Genomic DNA, 22,752 nt, shown 5'->3' with positions numbered 1-22,752 from the left:
ACCAGGGATGTGAATGCCATCGTATTTGATGTCCATCTCGTGCAGGCCGGCCTCAGTGGGAGCGTACTTGACAGTAACCGTGCCGTCCTTGTTGTCTGTGATGTCCGGCTTGGCCACCTTGCCTGATGGCATTCGGACCTCACCTTCAGCAGAGGATGGAAACATACGTTGAGGTACACGCAACACAGAAATCCTCAGTAAAGTTGATTTGGGGCGTAGACTTGTTTATGTTACCTGTGATCTCTCCCTTCTGAATGGTGAACGGGATGACCAGGTCAAACGGTCTCAGCCCTGCTACATCCAGACCATTCATTCCCATTGGTCTGTCTGTTGCCTGGGAGACAGAGAGCAGAGGTCAGTGGCGATACGTGTGGTTACAGTAACAGTACACGTCACAGGGCAGGGCAGAGGGGTAAAAGCTTCCAAACACCAGCAAACAAAATGGGATGAGACAATCATGAGATGAAATGATTGACAATGGAGATGACAATGGTGATCATGGTCAGGATGATGACACCGACACAAACTGCGAGAGAGAATGAGGTGAGCACAAAAACACCGGTAGGTCGAGGGAGAATGAATAAGCTCAGTTCGCCATTTTGTAAAATGTGGCACAGCTGACACATTGCTGATTCTCAAAATGGCTGCTTTTGTCTCCAAAGCGAGGTGACATGAAGCACTGCTGAACAGATGGGCTGCACAAGGATGTATGGAAAATACGAAAAGTATTTAATTCCCAAATTGCAAAGGAAAAAGTTCCTATGTTGAAGAATATTCCTTTTTGATATTGTGCAGCTCTGTTGCACTGCCCCATGTGTTTAATGTTTCCTGTTTATGAGGTGGAGGGAGTGAAACGAGAGAAAAGGCCCCCTCAGAGATGAAACACCTGCGATAAGAGACAGCACACACTGATAAAGGCTGATGAAAGGAGGTCATGTATGGTGATGTACACGAGATGAAAGGAGGAGAGAAAGGGAGGAAAGAGGAAGTTAACAAAAACTGAGAGGGATGAGAGCGGCTGGAGGCAGAGGCTTTAGGTACCCAGGGCTGTTGAGCGTAGTACTGGGGGATTTGGCTCTGCTGCATGAGCTGGTCTGATGGAGCTCCTTCCAGCGCCTGAGGGGTTGGGAGGTGGTGAGGGGGTAGGTAGGGGTGGTGTCGGGGATGGAGAGGGTAAAAAAGATGGAAGGGATTGGAGGGGAATAAAACAGTAGTCAGGGTGATTTAGAAAATGTCTGGTGCCAACCAGGACCCAATCACGAAGCTTCTGTAGGGAGAAACAGCGTCACGGATCTTTGGTCCATGCATCATCTCTCACTCAAACCTTGCTCTGTTTGTTATCCTAGTATCTTCAAGCTGTCAAAAATCCTGGAATTGCTGGTCAGTCCCCATTAGAAGTAAACATCAGTCTGGTTTTAAAGCAACATCTCAGCTGTTACTCTGGTCTTGAATGGTGTTATTACGCTGCAGTAACTACCCACCCTGGTTAAATGAAGGTTAAAATGCCCATCACTCACCGTGACTTGGAAGGGACTGTTAGGGATGTGCTCCCCTCCAAAGCGGACGCAGATGACATACTCGCCAGGCTGCGGCGCCGTGTAGAAGATGTCGAAAGTGCCGTCCTCGTTTTCGACAACGTCCACGTCGAGCTCCGCCCCCTCGGGCGTGCACACACTGCATGTCACCTTTCCTTTCCCAGCAGCCTTGGCGTCCACTGTGATGACTGTCTGTTCGCCAATCTGGATGGTTGGGCCGACACCAGCGCCTTGAATATTGAGAAGAAAAGAGTCAGTGGTGAGACGCCATTTATGATAACTAACAGACTCACACTTTCTTTCACACACACATTCAGCATGCACAGTCCACAACCATGAGACCAGGTTAAAGTTGGATGAGATGTAGTCACGTTACTTCCATCTATTGTACGTTGTTACCATCGACTCATATATTGTTATCATACAGTTACCATGTAGACCCACATGGAGCTAGATTAGCCATTCCACCATGCCATCCTACTTACTCTGTTAGTCCATTAGTCTGTCCAATTAAAAAATGTGAGTGGGAAACAGACAAACAGAAGATAAGATGGGAGGGGAAACAGGTATGGGAGAGAGAACTATAGGAGAAGAATAAGTGGGGGGGGGGGGGGGGGGGGAGCGAGAGAGAGCAAGAGAGAGTGAGAGAGAAAATGGGATATCCGGATGAAACCTGGTGCCACTATCCTCCATGCTGACAGAAAAGAAAGAAAAGGTAGAGTAGTTCCTCTACATTACAAAGTCATTCAGTAGGCTTACCTAAACCGTGACCGCCGATTGAGACTGATAATAGGAACGGTGAGAAGCAGGGGAGCAAAGACAAAAAGTGACAAATAAAAGACAGTCAGGTGGGGGTGGGGGTGGTGGGAGGCAATAACTGTGCTCCAAACACTTGGATGAAAACAAACGGTGATGGTGGAGTGTGAAGCAGAGAGGGTGTGTGTGTGTGTGTGTGTGTGTGTGTGTGTGTGTGTGTGCACAGCGTGGACTTAGGTGAGGGGGTGTGTAACTGAGGAGCACAGAGTGAAGAATACAACAATGCATGAAAAATGATCTTCCAGCAGTAGGAACGCTGAGAGATAAAATCTTAAAGAACTGATCATCGTTCACGCTCTCACAGATATGAGTTATACTGGGAGATTATCGTTTGTGATTACTGTGAGTGACATCATAGCTCGTGAATAAAATATATTTTGATGAATTATAATTTGACATTAACATTAGTTTTCACTTTAAAAATCAGAATAAATCTGTGTTTATTTTTAAGGAACAGTTTGACATTTTAGGAAATACATATGATGACTTCTTCTTGAGAGTTAGATTATAAGATTGATACTCTCATGTCTGATGCTAAAAGTGAAGCTGGAGCCAGCAACTGCTTAGCTTAGCATAAAGACTGGAAATGGAAACAGCTACTCTTGCTCTGTCCAAAGCCAAACTAGACTCAACTACATCCGCCTGCCATCTCCTCTAAAGCTCACTGATTGTATGTGCAAAATCTTAAGTGTAAAGACAAGAATCTGTGGTTTTCATATAGATTAAATAAACATGATATGAGGGCTAGCTGTTTCCCCCTGCTTCCATTTTTATGCTAAGCTAAGTTAACCATCTCCTGGCTCCAGCTTCATATTTCATGGACAGATATGTAGCTGTGTGCATTTCCTAATACATCAAAAAGTTCCTTTAAACATTCAAAATGGGTGAAAAGTGGATGAAGCATAAATAACACAACACTGTGTAGTTTAACCAAACGATTTCTTGTTTTGTTAATTACTTTGAGGGAAAACCAGCAGCTCATTGGAGTTTTATATTACAAATTAGGAACATTAAAAATCATTATCTTGTAGAATGACTGCTCCTATGGTATATAGAGGGCAATACAAAAGACTTTGAGTCAAACTAATTAAATAAAAGTGAACACACGTGTAAAATGGTCTAACTGCCCTGCACATACCTGTGACAGTGCACTTGCTGGCGTCTCCGGTGGGCAGGGCTCTGATACGGTAGGGTGAGTATGGAATCTCATCCCCTCCGTACTTAATGAGGATTGTGTATCTGCCAGTCATGTCCGGCACATAGGACACCAGGTAGGTCCCGTCATGGTTGTCACGGATGTTGGCCTTCTTAGGCTTCCCCTCTGGGTCCTTTAGGGCGGTAAATTACCAAAGTTTCAAAACACTTCCCAAAGTAATTTGTTCTTATTTTTAGCATGTGCATCACATGTGAGCACTCACGGTGATCTGAACGGCCAGCAGTCCCTCGCCTGCATCTTTGGCATCGATGGTGAACTCGACGGGCAGAGAGGCGGGCACGCCTGTGGTGTTGAGGCCGGGTCCGCTGGCACGGACCTTACTGGCATCGTGGGTGGGGAGCACCTTCACCTTGTAGGGGCTGACAGAGGGAGAGAGGAGAGGTTGCATGGAACAAATATCCAGACGTTAAAAAATGGTGATTGTATGCAGAATCTTTTGTGCGTTACCTGCGAGGTATCTCCTCATCAGCGTACAATACATTGATGGAATAGGGTCCCTCTCTGGTGGGAACATAGTTGACTGTGTGAGTCTGGTCACCGTTATCCACCACTTCCACAGGCTCCACCACACCTGAACACACACACAAACACAGAGGCAGAAAGAGAGAAGTACAATACTAAGCGTTATAATTCTTAGTTTCTTTTTGTATGTGACCATCACAAACCACACGCTTTTTTCAATCATGAATACATTAGAAACATTAGAGCGCACACTTACTTTTGGGCCCTTGTACGCGGACCTGCAGTGGGGCCACTCCAGCTTTGGAGGCGTCCACTGTGAATGCCTGAGGAATGTTGGCCCTGACATTGTTTCCCAGGCCTGGACCCTGGCACTTCACCTTGGTACTGTCCACTGTGTCACTGACTGGCACAGAGAATGGACTACCTGCACAGACAAAATGTAAGAAAAGGTTAGAAAAAGCCATCTGAGAAAGTTTTATATTTAGAAACTTTATCACAAAACCTTTGCTGTGTTTCTCTTTCTTGTCACGCATATCTCGGCTTTCTCTACTGTGTCAGAGATCTGAACACTGTATTCACAACAATTCCTGTCCTCTCAGAAAATTTAACTTGTGATAAAATGCAACCAGATATATATATATATATATATTTTTTTTTTCTAGCTGTAACAGTTAGGCACCTTTGATGGGCTGTCCTCCGTAGGTGACGTTGAGGTTGTATGTGCCAGGCTCGTATGGGATGTACTCCACACTGCAGCTGCCATCCTTGTTATCAGTGCAGGACATTTTGGCCTCTGATGGACCCTCCATCGCCAGACCAAGACCACCAGTACCTGCTCCTCTGCAGAGGGAAGACGATGGACATTACAAATACAAGCAGGAAACCTTTCAGTGACATTTGCCTTTTGCTTGAACTCTTCCAAGTAAATCAGTCTCACTTACCGGGTTTCCACTGTGAACTTGTTGGGCTTGTTGGTGGTGCCGCCTTTCAGTCCAGGACCGTGCACGCGAACACGTGCTGGATCACAGCCTTCAGTGACGGCAACGCGGAAGGGACTCTTAGGCACTGGAGAGCCATCATAGCAAACCTCCACGCTGTGTGGGCCTGAAGCATACACACAATATTAGAACAGCTTCAAATTTGAGAATCAAATTACGCACACACTGCTGCGTCTGAACTCACCCTCCTCATAGGGAGTGTACTCTACACTGTAGGTGCCATCTCTGAGGTCGGTGATCATGGCGTCCGTACGGCTGCCAGACGGGTTGCTGATGAGGGTTTTGATGTGGTCGCCTCCGGTCTGTGTGAGAGCACGAGCATCCACAGTGAAGTCTGTGGTCGCCTCGCGGAAAACACCTAAAAACACAGAACAGGGAACATACAGCATGTTGGGGAAATGTTTGCAAGCTTGTACAGATAAGAATCCAGGGATGCATCAATCTGATTCAGATCTTACAACTGTTGAAGTATGCCAACAATAGGATAAACAAAGGGAAGAAGGATAAAAAAATTAAACATTACTTAACAAAATCTTAACAACTTCCACCTAAAACATAAATATTTATTACATTAATTTACAGCATATATGCAGGACACAGAAAATTAAATAATTAACTTTGCATCAGAACATTGAAAAAAAAAATAAAAAAAACATTCTGTGACCAAAACACAAAATAACAAATGCATGACAAAAAAAACATCTATGTTAATCTCCTGCAGCAGGTTCTTTTACCTTTGCCCTCCACTCCCGGGCCAAACACACGGACTCCACTGGCGTCGACCGCAGGCTCCACATTGAGCCGAGCAGGGAAGTTGGGCACGTCCTGGCCGCCGTAGCGGATGGTGAGTGTGTACGAGCCGGGGTAGAGAGGGATGTAGGTGATGGTGTAGGTCCCGTCTCCGTTGTCCTGGATGTGAACCTCGGCCTCAGTGCCGCTGTCTGAGATGATCTCGATGGTCAGCTCAGCCGGGCCGGCGTTGGTACAGTCCACAATGAACTCCCCTTTCTCCCCGACCTTGGCACGCTCCAAGCCTGGGCCAGAGCAGCGTACCTGAGAGGGGAGGCCAGAGAGGACAGGAACAGATGATTAATGAACAAAATTGTGTTTTACTTTAATTTACACATTATACATTTTATTTAATTACTATAGATCTGTACGGTCTGTCAGAAACTGTGGCTAACCTTTGAGGGATCTGAGGCAGGATACGCTGTGGGGTTGAAGGGTGATCCAGGGATTGGCACGCCATCATAGGTCAGTTCAACCTGGTATGGCCCTGCCTCCCGCGGGATGAACTTCACCTCACTGGTCTCTGGGCTCAGCCCTGGCTCAACCTGAACAAGAAATATGAACAGGGTTTTACACATTAAAAAATCCAGCATGTTTGCATCATATGTTAGAGATGCAGGATTTTGCTCAGGACCACACATCGTCTCCACATGGACACTTGTAAAGAAGCAAAATGAGTCCTAATCATGTGCCACACCTTGCTGGCCACAGGCTTCCCTGACGGTCCGGTCACCTTGGCAGCGACCTTGCCCTGACCACCAGCACCCTTTGATTTGACAGTCACTTCCTGGTCTTTGCCTACAGTCATCTCTACAATGACACACAGAGCAAAGAGAGTGCTGTAGATTAGATATTCCATTATATGGTTGATAAGTGTTTCAAATGGACATCAAAAAAAAACAAAATTCAAACTATGAGATAGTAGGTCAGATTTTGTTCTTAGATTTAGTAAAATCACATGGTATAAAGTAAAAATTATGAAACAGTAAGTCAAAAGTTTGATTCTGAGACAAAATTTCAAAAATAATGATGTATTCTCTCATAATTCTGATATAGGATTGTACAATTTTAACTCAGCAGGACACAATTATATACAGCGCCACATTACAAATGCTAGGGAAAATCTTTGGGAGATCAGATCCTTAAATATCAAAATCACACACTTATTATCTATCATGCAGAACTTTTAATCTATTTTTTTCTGTCAAAAATCCTGAAAAATGCCACAGATGAAGAGAAATGATACACCACACAAACAAAACGACTGAGCAACAGAAACACCATTCAGCTGTGGTTATGTCAAACACAAAATGATGCTGTAGTTAAGGGGTGAAGTCAAAACGTGAAGAGCTGCAAGAGCAATGACAGGAAACTACGTACTGTCTCCCAGGCCCTTGACATTGATCTTGCTGAGATCCAGTGTTGGGGCCACACCAACAACGAAGGGGCTCTTGGGAATGTTATCTCCACCGTATGTCACAGCAACTGCCAGTTGACCCTGGGACAGGAAGTGACACAGATGTGATCACACAAATGATTATGTAGGAAAGGGTGGACAGATAATGCCAACATAAACAGCCGCCTGTTTCTGACCGAGCAAATTCCAGTTCAGTTCAACTGCAGTTTTTATGCTAGGCTAAGCTAACTGTCTCCTGGCTCTAGCTTGTACTTGATGGTGAAGACTGTAATCAGAAAGTAACTATGAGACGATTTAGGTATAGAGAGTAAATCTGCACGTTTGTATGTGTGAGTGCTTCTCCCATCTTACCTGATACACCGGTGTGTATTTCACAGTGTGTGTGTTGTCATGGTTGTTGATGATTTCAAAGTCCTTGACAGCCTCTCCTTTGACTGGGGCGCTGAAGTTGCAGTCCAGGTTGGCCTTTCCTGCTCCTTTAGTGCTCACAGTGAAATGAGTGGGCTTGTTTAATTCAACGCCTGAGAGAGAAGGAGATTAATCAGAGTTAATTTCAGCCTGGGTGAAAATTACGGAATCATTCATGTAGCATTTTCACAATAACTTCCATTTCTAAAACTCCAGCAGTTTTGCCTGCTGAGACATTTTGGAAAATTCTCTCTCAGGAAATGAGTCATATTTTTTTTTGTTTCATTTTGGTTTTATTGCAATAACTAGATAAACTGGGTGAACAGGTGTTCTTACCAGTGCGGCTGAGTCCTGGTCCCTCTGCCTTGATTTTGCTGGCATCGTGAGAAGGATCCACTTTGATCCTGATGGGCGTCATTGGAATAGCCTAAACATCAAACACACATTTTAAAACCTAAGAATACACTAAATCCTACACACACACTTTCTGCTCTCATTCACGCCACAAGCAACACACGATTCAAACTTACCTGGTCAGCAAACAGGACCATGATGGTGTAGCTGCCTGCTCCAGGAGGAGTGTATTTGACAGTGAACGTGTCGTTGTCGTTCCTAATGATGTCAAAGTCGATGTCAGCCTCTGCGGGGCCCACCACTCCGGGGGCACACTTAATACCTATACTGATGTCACCTGAGGACAGGAGACAAACCTCATCAAACTGATGATTACAGCTGACGCTCCGCAGCCATTTAATGCAGCCTTTTTTTGCCTCTATTGTCCTCATTCAACAGGTCTTTGACATATTATAACCTTATAAAGTTGTTAAGACGAACTTATTGGCAAATAATTGGTTATTTACACATCCAACTGACACATTAGCAACAATAGCATTCATCTGGAGTCTTGTTTCTGTCCAACTGATGAATAAAAGCCCAAACAGTCGTACTGTTTGAAAGAATGCAAGAGTTTTAATGTCGCTTTACCTTGACCAGCCTCTGCGCAGTCAACGGTGAAGTAAGTTGGCTCGAAGGCCTTGAGGCCGGTCTTGGCCACCCCAGGTCCGGACACCTTCACCTTGTTTGGATGACAGCCAGCGCCGATGTTCATCTGTGGTCAAAAACACAACAGCTAAAGGAGACTTTTCTGTGATTTAATGTCCTTTGTGTGTCAGTGTGTATGTGTCCTCACCCTGAATGGGCTGTCAGGGATGTTGACTCCTCCCCACGAGACCATGGCAGTGTGTTTTACAGGTTTACGTGGGGTGTAAGTACAGGCATATGTGCCGTTGCCATTATCCTTAACCTGTACATCCACAGGAGTACCTTCGCCATCCTGTGCAGATGTGGAAAACCAAAGAGTTGAATAAGACAACACTTCAGAGTGGAATAGATCTATTAAAAAGGTGCATAAAAGAAGACAGAGGTGTTTGAGGGGCTGAAACGGAGCCAGATGATGCTACTCGTGCAGCACATTTCTGGTCATGTGCGGAAACACACGCAGCCCTACCTGAGCCAAAATCTTCAGGGGAGCACTTCCTCCTTGCTTGGCATCAACTGTGAACTCAGTGGGCTTTCCAACAGCCAAACCACTGCTCTGAAGGCCTGGGCCGAACGCCTTAACCTGGAATAAACACATTCATGGCAAAAATTATTTCAACATTAAAGGAAACAACTGCTTTGCAGCTTTAGGTAGGTGGGTGTGTGCAAACCTTGTCAGGGTAGAAGTCTTTGCCAGGCGGGTTGACAATCTCAGCCATGAAGGGAGAGTGTTGGATGTCTTCGTTGTTGCAGAGCACATGCACGGCATACTCCCCAGCCTCTGTGGGCCAGTAGCGCACGTCACAGGATCCATCACCCTTGTCGTCACACTCAATCTTTGCCTGAGATGGACCTTCCACAGAGAAACCTGAACAGGGAAAATAAAACAGAGCTGTCAGTGAGTAACTTACAACAACATATATGTTTAGGATTCTTTTACTCTCTGTCCTCCCTTCTGGCCTACTTACCCAGTGTACCGACGTTGTCTCCAACAGCCTCCACCACAAAGTCAGCAGATTTGCCGACAACTCCGCCGTCCAGCCCTGGACCCCAGGCCCTCACCTTCTGCTGGCCTGCCTCTGCGCCAATCTTGACCTCAATGGGACTAAACGGAGCAGAGAACGATCAGTCACAACAATAAGTCAGTTCAGTTCAAGTGAAGAATTTGTTTCCATGAGAGTGTGTGTACCTGCGGGGAATGTGCTGTCCTCCCCAGGTGATGGTGATGGTATATGTTCCAGGTGTGGTGGGGTAATATTCAAATCCATATACACCATCTCCGAGATCTTTCCTTTTACATGGCTCCTCAAGCCCCTCTGTAAACACACAAGAAATATTTTTCTTAACTGCCAATTTATGAGCTAACAACAACAACAACAACAACACAGCTTTCAAAAGTTTATGAGTAAACCTACATTAATTGTGTTTTTGGCCATTTGGGGTCAATGCAAGAAGCTTTAGTCACAACAAACTGGTACCATCACTTTATTCAAAGTTTCTTTTGGCATATTCCTAATTTGAATTGAGGGTCTATGGATGTCATAAATTTACAGATCGTAAAACCCTTTGAAGCAAGTGTGCAATTTTGGGCTATATTAAAAAAGAGATGCAAAAAAACAAAACAAAAAAAAAAAACTGGTTTAACTTGCAATAATACATTCATTTGTGGCGTTTCAGTGCGAAAACTTCCACGTGCCTGATGCGCTGCTCATAAATATCTGATGAAATAGATGTGCAAAGCAGTCTTCTGTTCTCTATAAAAAAAGAATAAAGTTTACATGGCCACTTTCGCCAACTTAATGATTTTCTTGCTAGATTTGATTGGTGAATTTTAAAAGCCTTTTAGTGACTGCATTTTTATTTTTAAAAAAGAATCAATCAATCTAGTGACTTTTAGGGCAGATGTTTATGGAATGCCTTTTAAATCAATATCAAATAAATTAACCTATATAAATATGTACAGTTAAATAAATGGGTATGAAAGGACTACTTTTATTTATTTCAGGGGACTTTGAATGTGACAGCAATAAAAGAAGAGCTGGGAAATGTATGTGGAATTATGAAGAACAAGCCAATACGTGTTTGCAGTGTAACTTACTGGGCCCCTTGATGGTGACCTTGAGCTCTCCGGTGCCAGCTCCTTTGGTGTAAACCTTAAAGTCTGCAGTCTCCTTCACCCTCAGGCCCTTTGGCTGCAGACCACGACCCTTAGCTTTGCAGAGGCTGGGGTTACATGCTGTGGGGAGACACACACACACACACACAATGAAATAGACTCCAACATTATGACCACATTTGAGCACAGTGGTGGTTTCAGTGGGGAGAAGAGGAATGAGGTGCGGGGTGAATGATATGAAACCAAAACTGTTTCCATCTGAACGGTGCATCCATCATTTTCAAAAAGGATGAAGGGTTGCTGGAACGTTTTAGTGCTTTTCAATTGTCCTTTCCCGCCTGCACATCCCTCCTGAGGCTCTTATCCGGCTATCTTATCCCGCAGCGTGAATTCATCCACCACAGTAAAGGAAATGAGGCATTACCCTCACAGAGAAAGTGAAGTATTCATATCTCCTGATTAAACGTTTATAAAATAGGAACAGCTGAGTCACAGTCGGAAGACCTGCAGGAAACAAAGGAAACCCCACAGGAACAGAGGCAACAGAAAGGGGGTCAAGATATTTTCCAGGGAGCGGTATACTTGGCACTCTAAGAAAAAGGATATATTTATATTGTATTATATTTAAATCTATTTTGATGCTGGGGTTTGAGGTTGAGGTATTATTTAGTACTATAGCATTACTACTGGTCTGGTATGACCAGAAATCTATGGTGGCTAATGTTGGCCAATATTAGCAAAAAAATAAATTTACATTATTATATGCCTGAGTATTTCACATTACTCAGTCCATTCTGTGACTTTGTAACTTTTCTTCACTTATGCTACTGTCAAACTGCATTTATCATCGTCCTGCAACATAACTTACATTGGATCAATTTAATGAATTAACAACATTTAGAACTATGGTATTACCAAATAAAAAAGGAGAAACAATGGTATTTTTTATAACCTGGCCATGTTCTTATGAATGGCTTATTTATGATCTATGAAGTATAAAATTATTTATTAACTATTAGTAAAGCCATTAGTTAAAACTTATAGCCCCTTTATATTAGAAATTGGTACCAAAATATTTATTTATTTTAATACAAGTCGTTTTGGATGGATCTTAAAGGTTGGGTTATTTCTCAAAGCTCATTTCAATTCTACCAAGTTATTTTCATTCCTAGAAAACAAAAATGAGTCATTGTGTCAAAAGCCATCTTTCAAACAACGCTGGTCACGCAACACAAATACAATTCTTTGTGAATTGTGTCATGGTGTAAAGACCAATAGGGAGCTGGAAGAAAGGAGGCACAATTTTCTGAGCAAGACTGCAGCTTATTGGTTGTTTTCTATCAGGGAAATCTGAGAATTTGTTTGTGAATTTCTTGAGTTGTTCCTGAGCGAGTCATTTTGAGTTGTACATGCAGATGACACATACCACACATATAGCAAGTCTACAGAGGGAAATGAGTCACAAGTAAAGACATGCACAAACACACACACACACACACAGTAAAGGATATGCAGTCAGATATCTACATGGACATACAGATCACCAACTCATGCACACACGCACACAGTGGGTACCCAAGAGAGATCCCAGGAAACAGGAAATGACAGCAGAAGGAAGAGGCCATTCCAGAGAGAGGACAGATACCACCGGGCCTCTATCGAAGAGAAGAAGGGAGGGAGGGGAGGAGAGAAGAGAGGACACCATCCCGTACAGTGGCAGGAAAAGACAGCAAAGCATTAGACCCAACTGAAGAAAAAACGAATATTCAAGGTTTAAAAAATGGCTGTCTCTTGTTGCCTTTAAGATTTATAGCTTTGTTAGAGCTGATAGTCATTACATGCTGAGAGATTGGAGTTCTATTCATGTAATTCTGGTGATTTACAGGGAAAAACACAGAATGACTTTTAAGCAGGGTCTCTTAGTGACCTTAGTAATAGGACGCTGCTTAAGGTATCAAATATACAATTCTTACCCTCTCCCACGGTGACTGTGAAGGGACTCTTGCTGATCTGACCACCGGCGAAGGTGACGTAGATGGTGTGCGGGCCCTCCTGGGTGGGTTTGTAGGTGCAGCGGTAGCTACTGTTGCCCTTGTCCTCGATGGTGCAAGTCACCGTGTTCTTCTTGCCAGCAGGGTCCATGATCATCACCTCTACCTCGCCAACACCAGCACCTGAGAGAAACAGGGGAGCGAGATGAGGGGATGCAAGAACAGGAAACTGGTATAACATGAGTTAAACCGCACGATAAAACTCAGTGACTAAGACTCCAAACCTCACTCCGATCGCCGGCGTTATTACCTGCTGTGTACACGTCAAAGTAGGTGGACTTATTGGCGATGTTCCCTGAGGGCTCGATGCCTGGTCCCTGGGCCGTGGCCTTGCTGGAGTCTCCCTGAGCCATTCCGACCTCTACCTCAAATGGGCTCTTAGAGATGTGCTGCCCTGCAAACAAAACTGTCACCTACAGAGCAGAAAGGAGAGAGTAAAAATTGTGTCTGGACCCATCACGTCCCACTACAGGGTATCTGGAGGTCTAGGAAAACATTGAATTCAGTTTCCTCAAAAAAAGACCTTAGAAGGTATTAAAAAAACCTTTAATTAACAAAGTATTAAATATTGTTTCTTGCCTGCTGTCAGCAGGTTAGTTATAAAATGTAAAAACTAATTGTTGTGACAGTGGATTGTGCTGTTTCAGTCACCACCAACACTAGCTAGCTGGCTCAATAGCTAGGAGGCTCATCGTCTTATGATGGGCGAGTGCGACTTTAGCAAAAACTTAGATGAACTTACAGGATTTAATCATTTTTGATTGATTAATTCAGCTATAGATTTTATGTTGCTCATCCGGATCCAGGTATTATTAATTTAATTAACTATATCATTAGAAATTATTGTATTATACTGCCGGGGAAGACTGAATAAAAAGGTGAATTCTAGGTTGTGTGATTTTTCATCATTCTTTCATACTTTGGCTGGTAGGATCGTGAGACAGGCATCAAATTGCATTCTGTGTGGTATAAAAAAAATCTTAAATTTTACTTGTGTGAAAAGCTGCTCTTAATTAAAGACTACTCCATAGCTGGGTAGTAGAAACCCTTTTAGTAATAAATATATATCAAAATGAAAACTTAGTATCAGTTTATGATAAAAAAAGTTTGACCTGGCAGGATGGAGGTTTTGTTGTTTGTTTTTCTGCTGTTAATAAAAATGTGTTTTACCATTTTTCTTTTTTCATTACGCACTTTTTCAAAAGCGTGCGAGCACATGGAGATGTTTTTCAAGTGCTCAACTGAATAAAGAGGACAGGCACTGATCATCCCAACAGAGAATTTAATCCACTTCAGTCTTTAGAGAGCTTCTGTCCACGTAAGGCAACAATAACATGGTTCTATTTTTAATTACTGCCGCTCTGTGCAGTAATCACTTAGAGGCAATTTTATTAAGATGCTCTGATGGAGTATTAATTTAATTATATTTATGTATAAACATCATCTCACAGGCTCCCTGAAGAGTAAGGGGAGAAATGGAAAGTGTGCAGCTGGGCGATAGCGAGAGAGAAGCGAAGACTTATGCAAATGAAGAAGAGAAGTGAAACATTTTCAGATTATTCTTTCGGCATTTTTGCCACTGTATTTCTAAAAGTATTTGTTGTGCCAAATGGCATATGTGTCATAGAATAATATTAATGATGCAGTCATGTGTGAGCAGCTGTTATAGAGTGGACCTGCAAAAACCTTGATCACAGAAAGACATTTCTGTCTTTAAGTGAGTCCTAATACACCCATTTTGCAGTGTAGTGAGAATATTTCAACATGTTTAAATGTAAATGTTTAACAAATGAGCGTCTATATCTCAAAAAGTATAATACAGGTGTGCACTACAATTATGAAAAATTAGATTTGCATTGAAAATAGGTTGAAAAACACGCTGGCAGATTCTGTCACTTTTCAATATGCAAAATATGCAAAGTAACAAATAACCCCAGCTGTCAAATAAATGTAGTGCAGTAAAAAGTAAAATATTTCTCTCTGAAATGTAGTGGAGCAGATTTATAAAGTAGCATAAAATAGAAATATCCCAGTAAAGTACAAGTATCTCAAAGTAAATGTACTCAATTTCCAACACTGGCTTCCCACATCCTTGGAATACACTGAAAACAGTCCACTTAGAGGGTCATATCACGTAAGATGAGTCTTATGCATTAAAAATTACTCTTAGCTTACCTTGTGCATGCCTGTGACTTTAGGGATGTAGAAGACCGAGTAGGTGCGGTTCTTATCATTGTTGGCAGTCACTTTCGCCTGGAGGAGATTTTTAAAAAAGTTAACAAAATAATTTGCAAGAACAACCAAAAAAGAACCAAATATCCCAAACATCACCAGCGTCTCACCTCCTCTCTGTGTCCTGCAGGGTCCTCCACGTAAACCAGCACCTCTCCCATTCCTGCACTGATGGTCTCCACGGTGAACACAGCCTTCTTCATCACAACATTACCGACAGGCTCGACACCTTCAGAGAGGGGAGGTGGCAGGAGAGTTGTGATAGTGTATTAAATAATGTCCTGTGCATGTGTCATGTTGGGCCCTGGACTGACTCAGAAAGGGCTGTAGGTACATACAATGCATGCTCCTTAACATTACTAGGTCACATTTAAAGCTGTATCCAGAACAACCTCTTGGTCTAGCTCATAGGTTCTGGGTCCAATCCTCCCTGCTCTAAACGCTTTTGTTTCCTTGTTGAAGTCTAGATACAGGTGTGTGTGTGTTTACCTGGCCCATAGGCGCGGGCCTTCTTAGGGTTGAGTTTGGGTCGTAGAGGTGCGCCAGGCTTCAGTTTAGCCTTGGGGAACTGGGACAGGTAGGTCATGACTGAATGTTCGTCCACATTGGGATCAACGATCTCTTCAGGGGTTATAACCTAAGACACCAAGACGAGAAGAAAAGAGTTTTCCAAAGGTTTTTCCTTGTTAGCATACTCTCTAATGAAAGGGAAGGGAGGCTACAGTTGTACAGTCTGACGTAGCGCTGATTAGTTGCCATGGAGACTGTACCCACGAAAATCAACTGAGTAGTTGTGATTTAGAGATGAAAACCACATACCAACCTCTTCCGCGACTCAGAAAGTACCTGAGACAAACTCACGCGAACCAACAGGCACCAACTCATACAGACATGCTTATTGTCTGATGTTACAACCCACAAAGACATTAGGGGAAGGGACAAAGCCAGTTTCTTAGCAGAAGCAGAGCTGAAGGCGGAAACAGCGGTGACCACAGAGACAACTGTCAGCACGCTATGCTGTGCCAGCTGCCAGCACTGTGCCAATCATGCCAACAACACTGCCATTCACCAGAGCAACACAAGAGGCAGCATAGTTATACTTAATCTCCCTATTAAATGTTTAACTTTTCTGGACAAACACTAAAGGAGATCAAATGTTTGAGTTAAGCTTGTGTTGATTCTCTATATAATGTCCAAGTGAACATCCCACCAGACTCGGCATGGTTGCTGTACGTTCTGTTCCACTGAGGTGGCAACTCGCACCATGATTGTCAACCTACACATTTCTCAAGTCAGTCCTCTAGTATTAAAGAATGATGCATCTTTTGACAATAAGAAAAAAAAGGACTATATCACCAGCCTTTTCCTTTACTTAAGTTTATCTTTGTTTAATTTTGCCTGGCCAGGTTAAACTGAAGGTTAAATTAACACAAGGTCAGTACAAACATGTGGCCTATGTATGAAACATTAGTATAAAGTAGGCTAAAGCAGTTCTGTGTACGTTTTGCTGAATAGCAGCAATGTTGCCAGTTACAAGATAATGTTACAGGCTAAACTGTAGTGTAACAGTGAAGGCCTGCTAACACGGAGCAAATTTTTTGCTTCGCTGCAACAGTAGCATAAACAGAGAAGAGAGATAAAGTCAGAAAAGTGATTCAGTTAGACAACATACAGTATATTTAAGGATTGCTAACTCTTGCTAACATCAGCCACAATCTGCTGTTGGTCAAACAAGGCTGTAGCAGCATTTCCCCTAATTTATTGCTTATGAATTCAACATTTAATTTATGAGAGGAAGAATGTGTTATTGCTTATTGTTTTTTTGGTCTATTGGTATTTATTTTACCTGTGGGATTCCCAGCCAGTCGTCAGCTTGCTGCATGGCCTCACGGGCGTTGTCCACTGGTTTGGTCTGATCCCACTGGTCCCAGTCAGGACAGAGACCTGCAGGACAGGAAAGAGGTTGGTTTTGCGACAGGAAGCAGTGTTGCATTAACTCATCATTTAATATATAAAAGTTAAAAACATGTCACAACAATATCATGACAATATGGAACAATTTAAAACCTTTTTGTGACATTACCTGGCAGTTTAGCACAGTATTTTTCATTTTCATACGTCAGCTGAGGTTAATCAAGAGACAGAGAGCTTCTTGTCAGCACAATATGTTGACTCCTAAGTTACAGCCTTGACGACATCCAGCAGATAAAGGCAGAATGCAAAACATTCCTAATCTTTCTTTGAAGATGAATAATCTTCAGCAGTAATTGAGTGTGGGGTCAAACATCTGTCTTTGTGGCTCATCAATTCGTCTGCCCTTGAATTCATCTGTTGCATGTTATGGTGTTCACACGAGCATATTATCTGTCAGCAGTTTTTTTTATTTACTTCTTCATAATTGACACTCAACTCTGGAGGTTGTTATTTTTGGACACTGATGAAAATCTTTTTCCTGGAGGAAAATAAAAGCTTTTTTGAAGCCTTATCTCCAGCTCAAGGCTGACGCTGATCCACAGGTATGCCAAACATCCTGAGCATGTAAACAGAAACCTCCATTATTCCTTACTTTCCTTCAACTACTCTGTCCTCCCCTCAGGCTCCTTCTCTCCCCACTTTCCTAATGTAACAGGCCCATAATGAGATGGGGCAGTACTCCCCTCCTCTGCACTCTGTTCAGCTCATCATCATCATCTCCGCCCTCAGTTTTAACTCTCACACAGGTGAGAAATACGCACTCATGCTTTCCCTGACCTGACCTCAGATCTGCAGTTGTCAATCACTGTTGTATGCAGACAGTTACGATGCTAAAAGACAAATAAACAATATAATAATACAATATAAAACTGAGGTATTTGAATAGTATCACCTCAAAAAGCTATGGGCCAGTGTTTCAGGTAACCCCGAGCTCTTATTCCTCCAGAGATAAATGCTTTTTACACCATGGCTGGTGTTAATTTCAGACTCTTTCTGTGGGGGAAACACGTGCACACCCACACATTCTAGTCCTTCACCTCCACTGACCCTTCAAACACACAAAACATGTCCGCACCCTCTGCACATAGACACAAATCCCTCTCTAAAGTACAGGAACACACACACACACACACACTTTCCCTCACCTGGAGCACAGCTGTCAACCAGGGCACCCAGGGCCCGGCCGGTCTGCCAGTCCCTGTGGAAGTTGGTGATAGGAAGCTCGGGCAGTTTGTTCTGGATCCATCCCAGCAGCCTCTGCTTGGGAGTCTTCTGCTGCTTGTCATCCGCCTCCTCCTCCTCGTCCCACATGGGCATGGAGATGGAGTAGTGCAGGATCAAGGTCCAAATCAGACCGAGGATCAGCTTCAGGTTCCCATCCACAATGGCTTTAGAGTCTGGAGTCCAGGGGAAGAGAGAGGGGACAGATTTGAAGTCATGATACCATGTGTAAACATTCATGCAAACCTGAAAAAATGGACGAGAAACCGTTGATCAGAGGAAGGACTCTTGTTGGATCTTGGATCTTCTATTTAAAACTCAGTGAGAATCTGTCAGGATGCCACATTTCCCTCAGGAGTGTCTCTGCTATCTAATGTATGGCTAACGTTTTTAAGGAGGAATGGGATGCATACCTAGAAATCGTCGACCATGGTTTGTTCTGAAGAGATATAGCGGTAGTTTATGTTGACATCCCACGTGGTACATTATGACCTTTGTTACAGATTTTAATGTGGCTTCAGACGGCGCCTCTGCGCCAAGACTACACGGATAGAAAGGTATTTAATGACATTCATCCAAATACTGATTCAGCTAAAACATCAGCTCTGGTGCTGTTTGATCTTTGTGTAGTTGTGATACTGTTGACAGATTGGAAATACAAGTTGGATTATCTGGCACAGTCCTCAGCGGGTTCAGATCATATCTCCAGGGCAGAGGCCATGTTGCTGTTGCTATTGATGATTATAAATCTGAGCAGGTCTGCATGACATGCCCTGCAGGGTTTAAATCTTGGGCCATTGCAGTTCAGTTTGTACATGCTCCCAACATTGCTTATCACAGCTATGCAGACAACACCCTGATTTACTCAGCTCTCATCAAATGACAACGGACCCACTGACTCACTGCGCCAATGCAATTCAATTTCCTGAAATTAAATAAAGACAAGACAGAAGTCACTGCATTTGGCAGACAGGAGGGAAGACACTGAGTTTTTGCTCACCTTAATTCCAGAACTATAATGGTGTACGCTCAATTTAGAAAACTTCTTAAGATCTGAGCTTCAGCATTTTATCACCCCAAACAAATAGAATGCTTTTGACTGATTCTACACTGCACTTTGGGATATTTAGTGTATTACTGCACTGCAACTGCATTATAACTGATGATCTATTATTTTTTTCTCTATTTGCACTTTAACTTTATTCATTTAAGCACTTTGAGTTCACTGTTTTTAAAAACTGCTATACAAATAAACTTGCTTTTAGTTTCTCTATTTTACTAATATACTATTAAAGACATGAAAAAGGAGTAAAACGTTCTCTGGATCTAGGTAATCAGAAGGGGGAGACAAATTGTGAAACAAAGAAGTATCATGATGAGTGTGTAGGGAATTTTCCAAATGAATCATTTTGCAAGAGTTATATAAATGTTCACATGGGGAGATCTGAGCAGGATGTTGTTATTTTAAAACAGCCTCCTCCCTAAAATGTTGATATTTTCTATATTAACATGAATTGTTCTGTGGGGAAAGGTTTTGAATAATTTATTTTAGACTTAAACTCCTTCACTTACACACCAGTCCATGTGGGAACATGTTTGATTGTTCTAAATTACATCTGAGGCATTTGTGTTTGAACCACACGTCCTGCGGAAAGCAGAGGAGAAAGTGATGCAACCAGAAGCTAGCACAGGCATGAGGATGGATAGAGATAAGCACACAACACATATATACCACCCAACATAAACAATGCAGCATGCACACACATGTTGCACAAGAAGCAGTTGATCAGGAGGAAAGATTACTCAGGACCAGCCTTGAGGAAAAGGTGGAGCAGTGTGTATGATGGTGATTGGAACATAGTTAAAGTGAGGGGGGGGAGGGGTTAAAGTTCAGGTTCTTGTAAGGATTTGAAGCTAAGTGCTGGTGGCTATCAAACATGTACATACAAGACTCTATGCAGGGTGTCTGAAAAATTTTGGGTCTGTTAATAGGGACGTGTGTGTGAATCCCCCACATCTGACAGCAGCTGTGTCCAGTTGGCATTTACTTACTGATTTCAGACTTTTCAACACTCTGATAAGAGCTGCAGAAAGCATGAAAAAATTGAGAATAACACTAAAAAACGCCACCAACATAACAAACAGGAGAGCTTTAGGCTATTCGGATTCTATTGCTGCTCATATAGCTGTCAAGTTAATTTGTTTTGTTGTTGTTATTGTCTAGACAGCGGCTCAACCTCAACAACAATGAGGTCTAGGGTGATTCGTTTTTCTTCATAGATATTTTTGCACAAGAGTGCCGAGGCTGCAGCTGGGGCTACTGAAAAGGCTGAATGTTTAAGGCGTGCACTAGGAGGATCTGAAAGCCAAGAGCTGCAGCACGAGTTTTAAGGACCGGGTCAGGGTGGATGGACGGGGGTGGGGGATTTCCTGCATCATATAGATGAGGAGCAGAGCAGCAAGCCAGTCAGGAAACAAAGGCTGTTAAGACATGAAAAAAAAGCATGAAGTTACTTTAAACTAGACGAGTTCTTTGCCTACATTCTGAACCACCACTAGGACACCTCAGATGACTGCTCGTCTGAAATTCGTGTTCCAACTGAGAGATGTGCTCGTAAGCTGCCAATGACATGTCAGCTGCTCCCAGTGGAAAAATATATGCCGCGTGGTGATAAAGTGGAGCAGGGTCAGACGAGAAATTTTGCCTGAAGACAGAAAAAACTGACAGCTCTAAATTGTCATTTGTACTGATAGGAGGGTGTGCACTGTGAATGGTACGTGCATGTGTACCACAAGTTGGTACTTGCACCAAGAATGTAGCTCAGCTAAGGGGTGTGTCACATAGCGGCCTGTCAGCCTCCGCAGCATAAACACACTAAAACAGGACCACAGCATTACCAGAACAAGAGCAGAAAAGGCCACAGAGTGTCTTCAACTAATTATTATTTTATATGTTGTTTATTCAGTTAAAGAAATAAAGATTTGTCTAAAGAGAAAAAACAGCAGTCACAAGTTTTAATTTTAGGGTCCAAGTAAGACCCTGCCTCTGCCCGTACCAATTTACTCTAAATTAATGGATTTCAGTGTTTTTTTTCCCAAACTAAGGTCATCAATAATCAAAGCTGTCCAGTACAGAGCATTAGCATACAGGTTTGGAGAGCAGATAAGCCTGCCCTCACCGGTACTGTGAGGACAAAGTAGCCCTCACACTTCCTGATAATGTGTGTCTGTGTGTTGCACTTTGATTCATGCCTCTCACACACAAAGCCACTAAACATGCAAGGAATCTGCCAGCATTCCCGGCAGACCACGACCAACCAAGCCTGACGGAGCCCATATACGGACACAGACCGCAGCAGACTCCCCCTCTGCTGACTCATAAGCCCCCCCCCCCCGATATTAGTGTGTGTGCGTGTGTGTTTGCGTGTGTGAGAGAGCAGAGACTACCTTACGGGGAGTTTGCGTGTCTGTAGTCTGAAGCTCCTTTTGCCCCTAAAACTCCCATGACTCATGTGTTTGGCTCGATGTTGCAGCCCCCCCAGTGACATCGCTATGTCATCACTCCAACCCCTGACCTACAGCCTGACCCCAGCATTTCAGGGAGGGAGACAGAGGGGTGAAGAGGAGAAAGCGCATAGGAGAGACAGCAGGAGGAACGGAGCAGATTAGTCCTGAGATCTTGTGCGGCGAAGGACGAAACAGCTCAGCAGGTCTAGATAGTCCTGAGGTTCCCTGTCCACTGCTCATAGTATCCTTATATTTATTCATGTATAATAATAGAATATAAAAAACAATCCCACAACTCTCAGGGGACAGATCTATCTACCAATACATGACCCTGAATCTTTCTGCAAATAAGTCATGTCTATTTTATTCAGATGTCAATTCACTTTGTACGCAATGTACTTTTAGTGAAGTTAAGGCCCCCAGAAAGTGGTGCAGCAAAATACAATAACATGTCTTCGCAAAATATTATGTGGCTTAGCTTAGTGACGTAAAGGCGCGCCGTACTAGTTGGTGAACTGCTGGCGAGCTAACCAATTAAACGCAAGCCCGCCAGGTACATGCTAGCCCTCATTAGCTTGTTACTTTCTCTCGGTTTTCTCTGTAGTGCGTCGTTTATTCTCAGGATTGTACATCATTTCATTCAAAGAGTTATTAAAGAGGGCGAAAAATGCACTTCTTGAGCCAACGAGCTAGCTAGCATGCCTCTCCTTCCCCATGATGCTAACAAGCTCGGTTGTTAACAGGACAATTTCACACTACTTTACTTTACACCCGGGGATCCACTGACTGAGCCGAATTGTTAAAAATAAATAAATAAATCATTGGAAATTATGTTATAGGTGTAGATATCGATCAGCCAGGATTGTAACTATGTATTCTGAAAAAAATAAATAAATACTACGTAACTGTATCATGATGTTGACAGCTGATATTAAAACAAAAGCAAGCATAATAACAGATTTCTTAATGTTT

General features: G+C 43.0%; 1 protein-coding gene across 2 annotated transcripts in view; it reads right to left on the bottom strand.

The window, feature by feature from the left end:
• flna (filamin A, alpha (actin binding protein 280)) overlaps positions 1–22,752 on the bottom strand; it is a 43,487-nt gene that overhangs the window by 5,756 nt on the left and 14,979 nt on the right. The window contains exons 2-34 of one of the 2 annotated variants that reach the window (XM_038723070.1): positions 18,198–18,449; positions 16,925–17,022; positions 15,568–15,715; positions 15,189–15,307; positions 15,022–15,099; positions 13,097–13,259; positions 12,769–12,969; positions 10,778–10,915; positions 9,869–9,995; positions 9,648–9,784; positions 9,351–9,547; positions 9,149–9,262; positions 8,831–8,974; positions 8,626–8,749; positions 8,172–8,332; positions 7,978–8,068; positions 7,585–7,754; positions 7,197–7,314; positions 6,514–6,626; positions 6,212–6,361; positions 5,762–6,080; positions 5,212–5,385; positions 4,971–5,133; positions 4,709–4,869; positions 4,286–4,453; positions 4,015–4,138; positions 3,770–3,926; positions 3,490–3,679; positions 2,295–2,318; positions 1,518–1,765; positions 1,042–1,116; positions 235–334; positions 3–143 (exon numbers count right to left, since the gene is read on the bottom strand). In XM_038723070.1, coding sequence (XP_038578998.1) covers positions 3–143; positions 235–334; positions 1,042–1,116; positions 1,518–1,765; positions 2,295–2,318; positions 3,490–3,679; positions 3,770–3,926; positions 4,015–4,138; positions 4,286–4,453; positions 4,709–4,869; positions 4,971–5,133; positions 5,212–5,385; positions 5,762–6,080; positions 6,212–6,361; positions 6,514–6,626; positions 7,197–7,314; positions 7,585–7,754; positions 7,978–8,068; positions 8,172–8,332; positions 8,626–8,749; positions 8,831–8,974; positions 9,149–9,262; positions 9,351–9,547; positions 9,648–9,784; positions 9,869–9,995; positions 10,778–10,915; positions 12,769–12,969; positions 13,097–13,259; positions 15,022–15,099; positions 15,189–15,307; positions 15,568–15,715; positions 16,925–17,022; positions 18,198–18,449 — 4,887 coding nt within the window. The remainder of the gene's footprint in view (positions 1–2; positions 144–234; positions 335–1,041; positions 1,117–1,517; positions 1,766–2,294; positions 2,319–3,489; positions 3,680–3,769; positions 3,927–4,014; positions 4,139–4,285; positions 4,454–4,708; positions 4,870–4,970; positions 5,134–5,211; positions 5,386–5,761; positions 6,081–6,211; positions 6,362–6,513; positions 6,627–7,196; positions 7,315–7,584; positions 7,755–7,977; positions 8,069–8,171; positions 8,333–8,625; positions 8,750–8,830; positions 8,975–9,148; positions 9,263–9,350; positions 9,548–9,647; positions 9,785–9,868; positions 9,996–10,777; positions 10,916–12,768; positions 12,970–13,096; positions 13,260–15,021; positions 15,100–15,188; positions 15,308–15,567; positions 15,716–16,924; positions 17,023–18,197; positions 18,450–22,752) is intronic. The other variant, XM_038723071.1, reaches the window with a different exon arrangement.

The sequence above is a fragment of the Micropterus salmoides genome, unplaced genomic scaffold, assembly GCF_014851395.1.
Source record: "Micropterus salmoides isolate LMB-PRFRI ecotype aquatic unplaced genomic scaffold, ASM1485139v1 Ms_hic_scaffold_16, whole genome shotgun sequence".
Lineage (NCBI taxonomy): Eukaryota > Metazoa > Chordata > Actinopteri > Centrarchiformes > Centrarchidae > Micropterus > Micropterus salmoides.
The sequence above is the reverse complement of the archived record's forward strand: the minus strand, read 5'-3'. Positions and strand labels throughout refer to the sequence as shown.